Source organism: Centroberyx affinis, unplaced genomic scaffold (assembly GCF_046629955.1).
Source record: "Centroberyx affinis isolate AG114_WGS23_722 - 3 ecotype Tasmania unplaced genomic scaffold, CSIRO-AGI_Caff_v1 ptg000635l_1, whole genome shotgun sequence".
NCBI classification, from domain to species: Eukaryota; Metazoa; Chordata; class Actinopteri; order Beryciformes; family Berycidae; genus Centroberyx; species Centroberyx affinis.
This window is the reverse complement of record NW_027279261.1, coordinates 35,254-49,265: the sequence shown is the minus strand read 5'-3', so window position 1 is coordinate 49,265 and position 14,012 is coordinate 35,254. Positions and strand designations below refer to the sequence as shown.

The following is a 14,012-nucleotide window of genomic DNA, read 5'->3' as shown; positions in this document are numbered from 1 at the left end:
TGCCAAATGGTTTCATATTCTATCTTTATTCAATATGTGATATGTACGCTGTAACATGTCTCTGTACACCTATTATTCTCTGTTCGTCCTCTAACATCTCAATACAAAAAAGGAATAACTTGTGACCGTTTTCAGTTCCCCACTGTGTTAAAGTATGCTCTGGATATTGCATAGCATGGATCTATGCCTATTACCTCGCGAGGCAGCTGGATTCGCGAGATCACGATCACAAAGCATCTGGCGCGTCAGGTTAGTATGCCTATGTAGCCTACAGAAACCGAGCCGTGATATGTTCTGTACAGCCTGCAGTCTATTCACTGTGTTGGAGTGTCCACTGCGTGGCGCTAATGCAACTTAGAATGGAAGGTAGTTTGTTGCCGGAAATCCCCACTGAAGAAGAAAAAGATGGTGCGCCTGAAGTCAAGGTAAAATGTGCTCCATTTGTATGTACTGTCATCAAAGCGTGTGTTCACAGTTCGTTTCTGACGGTAGCTCTTCTGTCGGCAGATATTTACTGTGCGAAGTCAACGTGTCGGACCGGAGCAGCCTGTTGCTGCTGGATGACCGGGCGGTCGCCACGGCAGTGAAGGCGGCGGTGGCCCGCACACACGGAGACTACGGAGCAGCGCTCTGCAGCATTAGATTCTCCGGTACTACATCTAGACCAGGAAAATACACAATCTAGCAATTCAGTGTGACCTTGTTTACATAACTGATGAAACACTACGTTTAATGAATCATTAGTGTCCGTTGGTAAATTGGGCATATATAACCCTCCTCAATTTTTAGGATTGGTTCACTTTGCACTTTACCGTCCTCCATGGTGCATCTTGCTGGAGGCATACTGTGTGAATAAAACGAAAATTAATTATTAAAGTTCATTTTTCAACTTTACTTTACTGATTGGTTGCTGATTGGAGTATTCGATCTTTGCCAAATTGAAGAGTTTCATACATAAATGTTCTTAAAGTTATGTTCTACCAGATTTGGCAACAGCTTTAAACTTACCCTACCAGAACTGAGGACCCCAACTAGCTGTTTCAGAAATTAAATCTACTGCCTTGTTCTAGGCTGACAGTGAGACCCAGTCCGTGTGAAGTAATTGCTCATTGTATTGATTTATGTTATTTATGATAGTGAAGTTAGGACGGGGAGAGGATGTTATGATTATTCTGATTAGAGGTTTCACTCTCCCTGCTTTTATCTCCTCACCTACAGTATAAACAGTCATCTGGTTCTGCACCAAATCATATCCAACAACAAAAATCTTCTCAAATTGCTGTCCCTCAGACAAATCTTACCAGATGGGGGTTCATGACCTAATTTCTATCTGTTTGAGATTGAGAAGCCTTGACATGAGAACATTTGGGATCCCCTGGCCCGTATCACCCCTTCTGATTCTTGGCTGATGATGCTGGTCTTGACACTAATGAATAATCAATCATCTTCCCAGTCACTTTAAACTGTGTAACATTCTCTCATCACACGGTACTTTCATGATGTTGCAGTATGAACTGAGGTCTCTCTGTCTTTTCTTCTTCTCAGTGAAATATCTGAATGCCCATACTGGAATAGTATTCCTGCGCTGCCCCAAAAGTTGTTACAGACTCATCTGGTCTGCTCTGCCTTTTATTACTAGTATTGAAAATCAAGGGCAGAAAGTACCATGTTTCCTGAGCTGTTTGCATGTGGGAGGTAAGAGAAACATGAACTAAATAACACTGTTACCCACTGTGATTTATTTTAATTAGCATATCTGGTTTATCATGAACTGGGTGTCATTGCATTTTAGTGGTTTTGTTGGTCATTTGCATTGCTAACAACTCAATGACAAATACTAACAACGTCTGATTCCAATACTGTAATAATCAAAACACTGGTGCTAGTGATTTTTGGATCGACTGAAAGGACCCCATTTCATGATAAATCAGACAGCCTTCTTAAAAATCTGAGTTATTAATTCAACATTGTGTAAAGATAAGTTATTTTCTCCCAGGAACAATCAGAACATGTCAGAAGTTTCTGGTCCGATACAACACCCAGCAGCTCCATCGGATGCTCCCTAAATGTAAAAACGAAGGTAAGGGATTAAGATATAATCCTGTTCATGCTTAACTTTATAATTACATCCAGTAGTCCATGTATTCACTTGCTCCTATTGGTCAAACGTTTGTGATCACTCAATTCCTGTCATATAACAGAAATAAAATACAAGACAAATAAAAATGCCGGTCAGTTGAATGCTTCCTTTCTCCATTTGCAGAAGAAAAACTACAGGTTCGCAAAGCAATACTGAACTGCACCCTGATAAGAAGAAACGAGGAAGCATTTGAAGACGAAGCAGAGACTGGAGAAGATGATGAAGAGTGACGTCATTGTTATCTTGCTACATGCAGTAAAGGGAGGCAGCTATGCAGTTTGCCTTGGACATACCCAGTTCTGTCACTTTATGTTATGGGACTCATAGAAAAGACCATGCTTAGAATTTGAATGAATCCAATTCAAGCTCTGTGGAAACACAGAGGTTCACCACAGCTGCTGAGAGAATTTAGTATTGAAGAAAATTGACTGTATTCTTGTCTGGAACAGAGGGACACATATTATTTTTTGTCATGAATTGTCTCATAAGTAGTTTGGTGAAGTGAGGCAGCAGGATGGCCTAGTGGTTAAAGTGAATGTGCTGTAACAAGGAGGTCACAAGTTTGATTCCCAGAGCTGACGTGTCCTTTAGCAAGACACTGAACTACTATCTGGTCACAGTGGACTCAGTGTAAGTTGTTCTGGAGTGTGTCAGCTAAATACCTAAAATGTAAATGTATTACATACCACAACATGGCCTTATAATAATGTAGATGCAGATTATGCAGATTTATTGCATTTATTTTGTGTATTTATACTGTGTTTTGTGCTATTTTTTATTTTGTTTATAAATTAAAGTGTTGTTTTTGAAGATATTTGTGATGATTTATGATAGGTCATGATAATATTAACAAAAGTAGTAGTCTACAGTTTGTGTAATATTCTAATAATGAGAATTTTTTAACGTTTGGGGCCCACATTACTACCACATTTCCCACAATGCCTAGCTGGGCGTCTTAACAAAACAGATTTGCACGCAGTAGCTAGAGGAATCATCCGGGTCTCTCAGGTTCCTGTCTGGCGACCCGTCGCCATTAGTGTGAGCTCGTTGTAACGGACATATTTTTTTGGACAAAAACTCAAAATTTACGCGTTTTCCAGCTTTTGGAAAACGTCCAACGCCTTGTTGGGGCAAATTGTTTTCCTAATCGAGAAAAAAAGCTAAATTTTTGGGGTCTTGGCCCCGCGTAGCGAGCATTCGCCCTCTCCTCCAACAGCCACCATATTTGAGACGCCGAAATTGTGTCTCTTATTTTTTCTCGGGTTTGTTTAGTTGTCAAGATGTCGCCGTGATGGGGTCTCCGCGTTTGACAGAAATGAATCAGGGCCTTCGTCGCCTGACCCGCACTTATCGCAGCCCGCTTTCATCTCCTGTTTTTCTGTTTGATGCTAGAGAGCTCGGAGGCTCTCTCCCCGCAGCTCGGCCTCAACACCTCTCACTGCAAGGAGACAAACATGGAGAAAAATCCCAACAGCAACACCAGCAGCAAGGTTCCACCCCGTTCCAGCTCTACAGGACCGGTACCTGGCGAATCTAAACCCAAAACAGGTGAAAACCCCCCAGTGTACAACAGTAACATACCACAACGTTGTTAAACACGATGTCTGCACTGAAATGAACACAGTTGTGTGCCTCACTGCGGCCTAGCAGTAGCGCATGGTTTGTTTATCTGATATGGCCGGATGACGTCGCTGTCAAAGAACTTGGGTCCTTAAGCCGCGGCCACACTGATCCGTCAAACAGCAGGAACTTTAATTGCAACGCTGAATGTCTACACACATGCTCTTTTTATTTATGTTTTCATATTTCAGCTTCCCATCAGTTGTATACATGCCAATCTGTTTGCATGAGACTTTTCCAGAAGGCAACCTTTTGGATGTTTGTTTTTTACAAAGTTTTCTGTACAAGTAGCAATTACAAATTTGTGCACAAATATAAATCTCCCATAGGTTGACCTCTCTTATGTTAAGTGAGTAAAGCCCACCTCCATTAATCTTGTGGGTTCTAAATATGAGTCAAGCAGTTTTCCACAGATGTGTGTCAATGGTACCTAGCTTGATCAAACCAATATTGCCGTCAAATGGAGAATAGCCCCACCGTTTGAATACGATATGTGGCATATAATCTGCAAATGTAGACATGCGTCCATCTTAATTCAACAGTGGTGGATCACAACAACAACAATATGCCCACCCAGAGCACAAATAGTAATAGATTCAATGGTTAAAATTGGCTTTTTTTTCATCATTATCAAGTATCTGGTTAACAACCTGCACTACCATGAAATTAGCACCATAACCAAAATGTATGCAAACCTCCACGACTTCTGTAAATTTTAGGTGAAACACTAACATCCCACACAGCAAAATTAAGTTTTTACAATTCTGTACTACCAATTGAATATACCCTTGGTTGAATGATAATGTTTATGTAATAATGCAGCTCATAGCTCATAACATTTTCTTGTCTTTTCAGACGGTAAAAATAATGGAGGCTCTAAGCGCTACAGTCGCAAGCGCGAGCCCTCCTTTCCTAAAAGTGACAGCTTCCCAGGCCCTCGTCGCACCAATTCACAGAAAAGCAAGAATTTTGACAAGAGACCCCCTCAGAGAGGTGGAGGACGACAGTATGGAGTTGCAGGTGGAGGACGACGTGAGGAGGTCAGTAGTCGTAAGGGAAAACCTTTGTATTCCCTCTGGTTAAAACATTTTCTCCATTGTAAAGACATTAAAGTAGTGACAGTAGAGTTTTGGACGAGTGACAATAGAGTTTGCAGAGCCTCATCCTCCTCTTCCTCTCCAGGTAGCAGAGACGCGCCGGGCCGAGTTTAGCCCGGCTCAATTTGCTGGACCGAAAAAGATAAGCCTGAACCACCTGCTGAACTTCACCTTTGAACCCCGTGGGGGCAATGGTGGCATCGGAGAAGGAGGCCACTCCTGCTGGGGCCGCCGCAACAAGTGGGGCCACAAGCACAAGCCCTTCAACAAGGAGCTTTTCCTGCAGGCCAAGTGAGCACTCCCTGAATACACTATTTACAAACCAGTATGTGTTTTACACTGGGAACATTTTTCCTCATGTTCTCATTTCAATATGAGCATGATAGAAGCATACTTATAAAGCATCACAACATACTTTTAGCCCATTTTCAAAGTGGCGTTATCATACTGGTTTCTGCACGCTGCTCTCTTACACAAACAGGTTCATACCTGCTCATTGTTCCAGTGGAAAACCAAAGGCTGCTGATACTGGAAAATCCCCATAGTAGAGCCAGTACAAGTAGAGAATGGTACTGGTGCAGTGGGAAAACCCTTGTAGTATAATAGGAAATTATTCTGCAGGATGTTTGAGAATGAACTGACTTTTTGTGTTTCAGTTGCCAGTTTGTGGTGACTGATGACCAGGACTACAAGGCTCACTTCACTGACCCAGACACTCTGGTTAACTGGGACTGTGTGCAGCAAGTGGTGAGTGCCTGTCATCTTTTGACGGACATTATCGTTACCTTCACTGCTAAGATTTGATTCACTCTCTGGCACTTTTGCTTCACTCTGGGACACTCATTTAGATACTGGCACACTAATGACAATCCATCCGTATACGTCTTTAGCGCATCTACAGCCATGAGGTGCCGTCTTGCCCCATTTGCCTCTACCCTCCGGTGGCAGCCCACATCACTCGATGTGGACACATCTTCTGCTGGCCGTGCATGCTGCACTACCTGTCTCTCAGTGACAAGAGCTGGTCCAAGTGCCCCATCTGCTATGAGGCCGTGAACACCGCCGACCTGAAGAGGTAAATGACAAATAACCAGAGCTGCTGCTGGAATTGCACTTACTCCAAATTCCAAGTTCCCTGTTCCCCAAATATAACGCCGAACTACACTGAAGTAAAAGACAAATTTATGAGATTTAAATTTGAAAAAATACAGGATTAAAGTAGGAAAATACTGAGGCCTTCACAGAGAGGCATTTTGTTTCTGTTGGGTTTTTATGACAAGAGAGTCTCTTGTAACAGTTGGTCTCCTGTTGCAGTGTGGTTGCTATGGAGACCAGGCAGTATGTGGTTGGTGACCTCATCACCATGCGCCTCATGCGGAGGGAGAAAGGGGCTCTAGTGGCCATGCCAAGCTCTCAGTGGGTGAAGGTGGAGGAACCTGTTCGCTTTGGAGGTGAGATGGGAACGTCTGTGGCATCTGTATATGGATTTTATGAGGATTTTATGTCCACTGAATACCAGTTGTCAAATACAGTATTCCTATGCCCCAGGATAATTTGGTCTATATTAGGGCACATTCATTATTGTCTCAAATAGCAGAAAAATAGGAGAACCATTTTTCTACCCTTTAGTCTTTGATGTTCTACACATGAACAACTCCAAAGGGAATGAAAAAGCAAAGATGAACAACGTGACTGTGACAGTATGTAGGGTGGTTTTCTGGATGAAAGGGTACAGTGTCTGGTTCAGAACTGGTTTCTCTGTTGGCAATTATAGCTCATTTGAGTGTAATAGCTCAGACAAGATTAATCTGTAACTCAATGAAGTTGCACACTGGACTGACCTGACAACACACTGTCTCAGGCCTGGTTTCTGTCCCTATGAAATACTTAATCTTCCATCTGTCCATCATAACAAATACTGATTTAGCTGCCCTAGGCTAAGTGAATGCCATTCCTTTATTAGGGCAATACACTCAGTTTAATAAAACAAACATGCTAATTTGAGGACAGTCCAGATAGTATTTGTGAACATAAACAACTCTTTCTCAAAACCCAAACTCTGATCAGTGATGCTATCAAAATGTGCAGTATTGATCTGCTCCATTACACATAAATGGGAGACAGGTGAATTGGAAACTACACCCATATTCTCACAAAATCTCACAGGGTGCTATGAGTCACCTTTGTCATATTTTCCCGTTCATATCCAGAGAAGCTCTTCATTCGTGTGATATTTATGGTAGGAATTGTTTGGCCCCGCCCACTCCCCAGTTGACTTTCAAAATGTTTTTCAAAATGGCACAGAAAGTGCCATAGGGGTTTAAAATGAACTTGCTACCGATCCTACTTGTGCTGCAACTTTAGATTCGCTATTGCATATGTAGGCCTAGGCAAAGGTAGGCACAGAATAGTAATTTCTAGTTAATGTAGCCTACCCAATGCTTGCGCACTGTGTCAAAGATGGCGTCGCATGCACACGCTCACATTTTCGTGTGTTCATGACATGGAGCTGAACCTTTGGACGATTTAGCCACACCTCTTGCGCAGCCACAGGATCCCTTGACTGCCCCCTTGTTGACATGCCATGTTTTCCTGGCAGGCTAAACTCTTTTGTCTCATTTCCAGCTATAAGAGATTAGTAAATATTTGCCGCTACTAATGGAACCACTGACATTCACTTGCATGTCCTTTCAACCGGTGTTCTCCTGTGTTTTCTAGATATGTGTCTTAGCCAGTACTCCAAGCTGCTGCTGGCCTCCCCAGCGCAGGTCCTGAGCCTGGTGGCAGAGGAGAAGGCCGTCCTGCAGACTCAGCTCAGCCAGGAGGAGGATGCCCAAGGCTGCTTCATCCAGAGCGCCTTGTGTCACTTGCAGGTAACTCAAGCTACATGCCTGACAATTGCAGTTTGCAACTAAGAACACACATTAACATACCTCACTTGTAATAATATGACATAAATGACCACTGTTTTGTCAGTGGTCATTTATGTCATATTATTATATTAAGTACTAGACTATATATTTTCAATGGATGAAATGAAAACATTTCCGCTGCAGATCAGACATGGCTGAGGAGAAATATTGAGAGATGGTGATAGAGAGCAGATAATAAATGGATTTTTCCTATGCCATGGCATGTAGAGTCAATAAAGTTTTTTTGAATTGCCCCATGTGGGATAAATGAAATTGTACTGAATTGAATACTGTTTAACACAATTTGACAGTCCTATTATACAGGGTAGGTTAATGAGGGTTGCCACAGCATTTTAACATCTTTTACGCATACAGAAGTACTGATTAATGAGGCCCACTCTTATCACACAGAATATGATCATACCTAACTGATAGACTGATCATCCAACTCCCTCGCTCTGTCTTTGTGGTTTAGGAGCAAGAGGAAGCACTGTTGAAGCAACAGAAGGCAAGTGCTGGAGACAGCCTTGACCTGTCCTCTCTGACTCTGGACGAACCTGCCTCCCCTGTGGAGGAAGTGGTGACCAACTTCAGCAGCACCAAGGTGAGACCAAGGAACCATCTCTCATGAACAATATTATATTTATCAGGAATGTGACTTATTTATGTTTTACATTTTCTTCTGGCATTGTGGTGTATCTGGTCATACGCATGATTACTGAGAGGCACTCTTCTTTCCTTTGCCAGCCTGTGCTGCAGTACTCCTCTGCATTTGATGACGAGGTGGCGGAGTTCCCAGAGGATGCCGCTGGAGAGCAGCCAGGGTTCCCTGAGGGCATCCTGGAGAGTGTGCTGGAGGAGCCTCCTGAGGCCACAGGGGATGCAGCCCCAGAGCCCCAGCCTGCTGAGGAGATCCCTCCCTGCCAGGCAGAACCAGGCCGTCCCACGGCCAGCGCAGAGCACGGACCCTACTACTATTTCTACCAAGGTAGGAACCCCCCCAGCATTCCTACATTACCATTCCCAGTCCCACAAAAATCCTGTGTGCCACTTTTACATGCAGCTTTATGTCTTGAAATCTGATCATCAAAAATGCATAGGAAGCCTACTAGTAAGTCTTTGCTGTATCAGCTGCTCTGTTCTTCTCCATTCATGCGTTCGGTGTTGACTCAAAAGCTTCCTTTTTCTTGTCTACCTCTTCCTCCGTCTCCTGTCTCTCTCCTTCCAGCTGAGGACTGCCAGCAGATGTTCCTGCACCCTGTGAATGTACGCTGTCTGCTGCGTGAATACGGCAGCTTGGAGGCCAGTCCACACTCCATCACTGGCACAGTGGTGGAGATAGAGGGACACACAGTCACTGAGGTAAGACATAAGAGGACAGTGTTCACATAATGTTTAGCTAATTTTGGTATAGCAGATGATTTCTTAAAATTATTTATTTGTGCCTTTTTATTGTACAGCACTTGACCTTTTCAGGAAAAGTGTACAATTATTTCTAATTATTTCTTTATTGTTTCATTATTGAATACATTCAAGGTTGCATTTTTGTTCTGTGGTGAAATGAAGTACATGTTTATTTAGGATGTCTGCAGTTCCTGACAAAGTCTTAAAATGTCTTAAATTACATTATCTACACTCAAGGTGTTAAAAGGTCTCGAATCTCGAATACTGTTAAGTATAGCATATAAATCTTTATTCTGATAGGTCTACCTTTTTTTTGTTTTTTATTAATTTTCACATAAATTTAAGTTGTGAAATTGGTCTTATTAACTGGAATTAAAATGGCCTGGAAAAGTCTTAAATTTAACTTGTTATTGTTTTGACTGATTCCCATGTTTGCCGTTTGCCGTTGCAGGAGATCCGTCGTCGTCATCGCTATCTGGCTCATCTGCCGCTCACATGCGAGTTCAGCATCTGTGAGTTGGCCCTGCAGCCCCCCATCCTGTCCAAAGAAACTCTGGACACTTTTGCAGGTAAGCACGCTTTACTGTATGAACTGTAGAAATGAATGTAGTGTTTGACAAAAACGTATTTGATAGGTGTAACTCATTCCTTTTTTCTTGGTTCTGTAAATTTCCCTCCCAACTATTAGACGACTTGGAGAAAAGAAAGCGCCTCAGGCTGAAGAAAGCGAGGGATGAGAAGCGCAGGGAGAGGCGTATTGAAATCGAGGAGAACAAGAAGCAGGGTAAATGTAAGTACGACCGGGGATTTCACAACGGTTTCTGTCGATGATACCTCCAGAAAAATGTAGACAAACCCGAGTGACTTCAGATCGAGTTACGCCACTCCGTGATGATGTAACACTCATGTCTCCCCTCAGACCCTGAGGTGCATATTGGACTGGAGAACCTTCAGCAGTTCCCAGCGTTCGGGTCTCCTCCTCACAGCAGCGGTTCCCTGGTCCAGCCTGACTTTACGTTCGCCCCTCCTTCACCCCTCAGCAGCAGTCCTGCCTCTGGTGAGAGCCGCTCTTCTCACAGCAGCTTACTGTTCAGTGCTACAATTCCACTTTGATCTAGTGACTGTTAATGACTTAGGATCAAGTGTCTACACATTATAAATTGAGCATTCCTTCTGCTGTTTAAGATGGGATGATGTTCCCGAGTCTGAATGGGCAAAGCTCTTCACCCATTGTGGGTAGTGTGGAGGACGACTCTCACTGCATGTCCTTCGCACAGGTGTGTATTGCAAACTCACACACTCCATAATATTTGAACAGTGTTCATGTATACTTACAGTATGTGTTACATATACTTGACATGGCTTGATCTTGTCCTGTTTAGATGCTGAGAGATGGGAAATCCAGAGCTGACCTTGGGCCCAGGATCACTCCAAAGAAAGGTAGTGCAAGTGTGTGAATGTTGTAGTGGCTTGTAAAATACTGACAGGCATGCCAGACAATTCTGTGTTGTGTAGACAATACGTTGTGAAAGATCAAATTCAATATTGAATTTTATAAACATTGAATACTTTCACTACATCTGTTCTCACCTCCAAAGGGCGTATACGTGCAGATTATAATAGATAAAAGAAGAATTGAAATAGACAGTCTATTTCAGTCTGGCTCTTGATAAGTGGACTGCAGCAGTCAACCCTAGTTGAACAGCTGAAAACATGGCAATAGGGTCACACTGTCCACCATGTTCTGAACTGAATCCCAGTCCACCTAAACTGGTTGACACAACTAGTACCAGGAGCCAAAATTGGCCTGTTTCACTTACAGAGTTGACAATGACCAACTGATATATCAAAACCCCTGTGCAAAAATGGCTTCCAGGTCCATGTGGTAACACATTGCTTGATGGTTTCTCCTGTTAAACTTGGTATCATAGTAGTATCAAATTTTTAGATATCAAACGCAGTATTGGTATCTAAGTTGTGGTATTTAACAACACTAATTGAAACCATGCTCAACTTCCTTAGATGGCTATTTTACACAGTAATTTGAATTTTTTTTTTTTTTGTGGACTAGTGCATATGAGCATGGGGGTTGTGTGTGTGTGTGTATGTGTGTGTCACTGGGTCCAAAGGGCATGCATCAACGAGTGTGTGGTTGAAATTACTGCAGGTTACCGCCTTATCTGTTGTATTCTATTATCTTTATAGCCTGTTTTTAACAGCTATCGACCAGCGTAGTTCCCTGAAGAGATACTAAAGTCTGTTGTGTCTTGTCCCCTGCAGACAAGCTGCTGGCTCCCCCGGCCGCAGACAGCGATGGAGAGAGCGACGGGTCGGACCGCGTCCCGGTGCCCAGCTTCCAGAACTCCTTCAGCCAGGCCGTCGAGCAGGCGCTTCTGCAGCTGGACCACGCTCCTACTGCCTCCCCACAACCCGTGGTCGTCCCAGGTCAGGATTTTATGGATTGACTATATCTAGCAGATTTAGTAAGGTTTCAGCAATAACAGAGTGGCTTTTTGATGTGAAATTGTTTGTTCTTGGACTGTACTCATCTTTGGCATCTTCTCTTTCAGATGAGAAAGGAGGAAAGAAGAAAAAGAAAAAACAGAAACTTCTGTTCAGCACATCCATGGTTCACACAAAGTAGACAACACTGAAGTTTAAAATCGTCATTCATCATCCTGTTTCTTAAGTTGATCTTCTCACACACTTCCTGTGTTTTTATTTCCATGCAGATCTGTCGTGGAACTATAAGCTATGGAAATAGGTTTTAGTATGTAGCCAAAGTTCATGCTGCTTCAATCCCTGTTCTGTCCATTGATCCGCTGTTTGGGTGTCATGCCAGCAGTTATTTTACATTTTTGAGTACAGCTAGGTCAAGGGTTTGCAACAACCTCCTGTCCCACTGAAGGACTTATGGACAACATCTAGTATAGATGCAAGGTAAAGACATGAATATTGTCACAGTAACAAGCTGCAGGCTAACACATTGTATGTGCTCCAGGCTTTTTAATGGCTTCCAGGTCCTAGAACGCTCAGATGCATAACTTGCTGTAGAAGTAGAAGCTTGCCTGAGTTTCAGGAAGTTGACCCAGGACATGGCATACAGGATCTGTAAGAGTAATATGGAAAAGACTGCTTCAGGGTGCTTTATATTTGAGTCGCAGTCAGCCAGCTGCAGGTACGTTACACCCTCTGAATCTTTCCCAGATACTCTTACCCAGTGCTCAAACATTGTAGGAGTGGAACCATATCTTCAAACGGAAGAAAAGGAAACAAAAACTTTGATTTATTCAATGTTTATCACAGAATAAACCTAGGCTAGCACCTCATCACATTTCCAGACAATACATAGCTTATTTGGGGGATTGGTGCTTTGAGATGGATGCCCTAGTATTTTGTAACAACATGAGTCCATAATGTTCTCATACCATTGTGAGGAAGTGAAAACACAGTATTGTATTCATCAGAGATTTCAGTCTGTTGGTTCAACAGAACTCTAGTATATTCTGCCTGGTTAAACCATAAATATGCACTTTCTTCTCCTTTGTTAGTTTCTCCTCTTCCTTTTGTGGTCATCTTCTCTGTTGTAGAGTGTTAATTCATTTTTAACATTACTTCCCCCTGGTTTAAATTCAGTGTTGCAAATGTGTGAAGCTAGAGAATTGTTGACATTTAAAGAATGCTTGCAAGACAGCAAGAGTGGGGTGGAAAGATATAGATATTGTTTTGTTTGAGGTTTCTTTAATTCACCTTTAATTTTGAGCAAGTTTATAGGCTAGTGAACACAACTAGCCTGTTGGAATGAATAAACAATTATGCACAATCAAGGAATTGGCTGTTTGCTGGTGCTACAATTATCTATATAGCTGGTGCTAAGGATTGCCACATGATGGCAAACCATGACAAAATAATGCTCCAGTTAGAAATCTACTGGCTATAGTAAATTTGTGTAACATTATATGATCCATTCTGTTTTATACAATGATTAATTAATCACAGGGTGTGTCTGCAGGTTCTGGAAGAGTCATAAAATATCTCTGAAGTCCTTGAATACTGTGATGTTTCCACGTTCATTTCAGTAGCGAAAGTACTATTATATTTCATTCTAACTGGCATGACATAGGTGTTATATAGTCTTAGATTAACTTTTGGAAACTTGCAATCGGTCTGAATCAGTTGTTACTTTACTTAACTGTTTCACCAGGGAAAGAACGCACTAATTCTAGATAGCTGTGACAGGATAAACCGTCAACCAATCACATTATCCAATTTCCCTCTCAGTGGCGAGCTCGAGCGCCGTCAAGCCCGCCAGATTTAGCCAGAATATGACTGGAAGGAAGGTGAATTTGCCTTCAAAATAAAGCGTTTCAGTGGCTGCTTTTTCGTTTTGCCCAAGCCACTAGGTAATTGAACTGGAACGATCGTGGGAGTAGATATCCGTCTCCTTGTATAAGTTTTAGTGTTTGGGATTTTGTTAATGTATTTAGACAGTCCTATGGTGATACAGCAGTAAATAAAAATGTGGGTAAACTATGGATGATCACCATAAGTCATACCGCCAATTACAGACAAAAACCACAGGACATGTATTTATTCCCTTCACCCAAAACGCAAATTCCTTACATATCTTACATCAGTCTGATACTACTAGTATAATGTGTACAATGAATTTGACGATACAATTAATCCATTTTACTATGAATTAACCTCTCTCTCTCTCTCTCTCTCTCTCTCTCTCTCTCTCTCACACACACACACACACTCTCAGTATATACAGTATATCAAGGTATTGAAGTGGTGGCTTATTCTGTTTGACTCGACACTATGGAGCTCCCATTC

The 14,012-nt window shown here is 42.3% G+C and overlaps 2 protein-coding genes across 2 annotated transcripts; both read left to right on the top strand.

The window, feature by feature from the left end:
- The first annotated feature begins 290 nt into the window (after nucleotides 1-290).
- Nucleotides 291-2,905, top strand: pop5 (POP5 homolog, ribonuclease P/MRP subunit). Its single transcript, XM_071518828.1, has 5 exons — nucleotides 291-425; nucleotides 508-650; nucleotides 1,546-1,695; nucleotides 1,997-2,080; nucleotides 2,264-2,905. The coding sequence occupies exons 1-5, from the start codon at nucleotides 406-408 to the stop codon at nucleotides 2,368-2,370; spliced, it is 504 nt and encodes a 167-aa protein (XP_071374929.1). The 5' UTR covers nucleotides 291-405; the 3' UTR covers nucleotides 2,371-2,905.
- Nucleotides 2,906-3,157: 252 nt separating this feature from the next.
- Nucleotides 3,158-13,580, top strand: rnf10 (ring finger protein 10). The gene is made up of 17 exons (XM_071518787.1): nucleotides 3,158-3,688; nucleotides 4,616-4,800; nucleotides 4,943-5,148; nucleotides 5,514-5,604; nucleotides 5,748-5,932; nucleotides 6,172-6,308; nucleotides 7,576-7,730; nucleotides 8,245-8,373; nucleotides 8,517-8,757; nucleotides 8,998-9,131; nucleotides 9,625-9,742; nucleotides 9,862-9,963; nucleotides 10,093-10,230; nucleotides 10,359-10,450; nucleotides 10,556-10,613; nucleotides 11,454-11,618; nucleotides 11,744-13,580. Exons 1-17 carry the CDS (start codon nucleotides 3,526-3,528, stop codon nucleotides 11,815-11,817), a joined length of 2,373 nt encoding a protein of 790 aa, XP_071374888.1. The 5' UTR covers nucleotides 3,158-3,525; the 3' UTR covers nucleotides 11,818-13,580.
- Nucleotides 13,581-14,012: the final 432 nt, after the last annotated feature.

Coding starts and splice junctions, on each gene's coding strand:
- pop5 (XM_071518828.1), top strand. CDS start 406: ATGGTGCGCCTGAAGTCAAG. Junction 426..507: donor ATGGTGCGCCTGAAGTCAAG/GTAAAATGTGCT, acceptor TTCTGTCGGCAG/ATATTTACTGTGCGAAGTCA. Junction 651..1,545: donor CTGCAGCATTAGATTCTCCG/GTACTACATCTA, acceptor TCTTCTTCTCAG/TGAAATATCTGAATGCCCAT.
- rnf10 (XM_071518787.1), top strand. CDS start 3,526: ATGCTAGAGAGCTCGGAGGCTCTCTCCCCGCAGCTCGGCCTCAACACC. Junction 5,149..5,513: donor GAGCTTTTCCTGCAGGCCAA/GTGAGCACTCCC, acceptor TTTGTGTTTCAG/TTGCCAGTTTGTGGTGACTG. Junction 5,933..6,171: donor AACACCGCCGACCTGAAGAG/GTAAATGACAAA, acceptor CTCCTGTTGCAG/TGTGGTTGCTATGGAGACCA.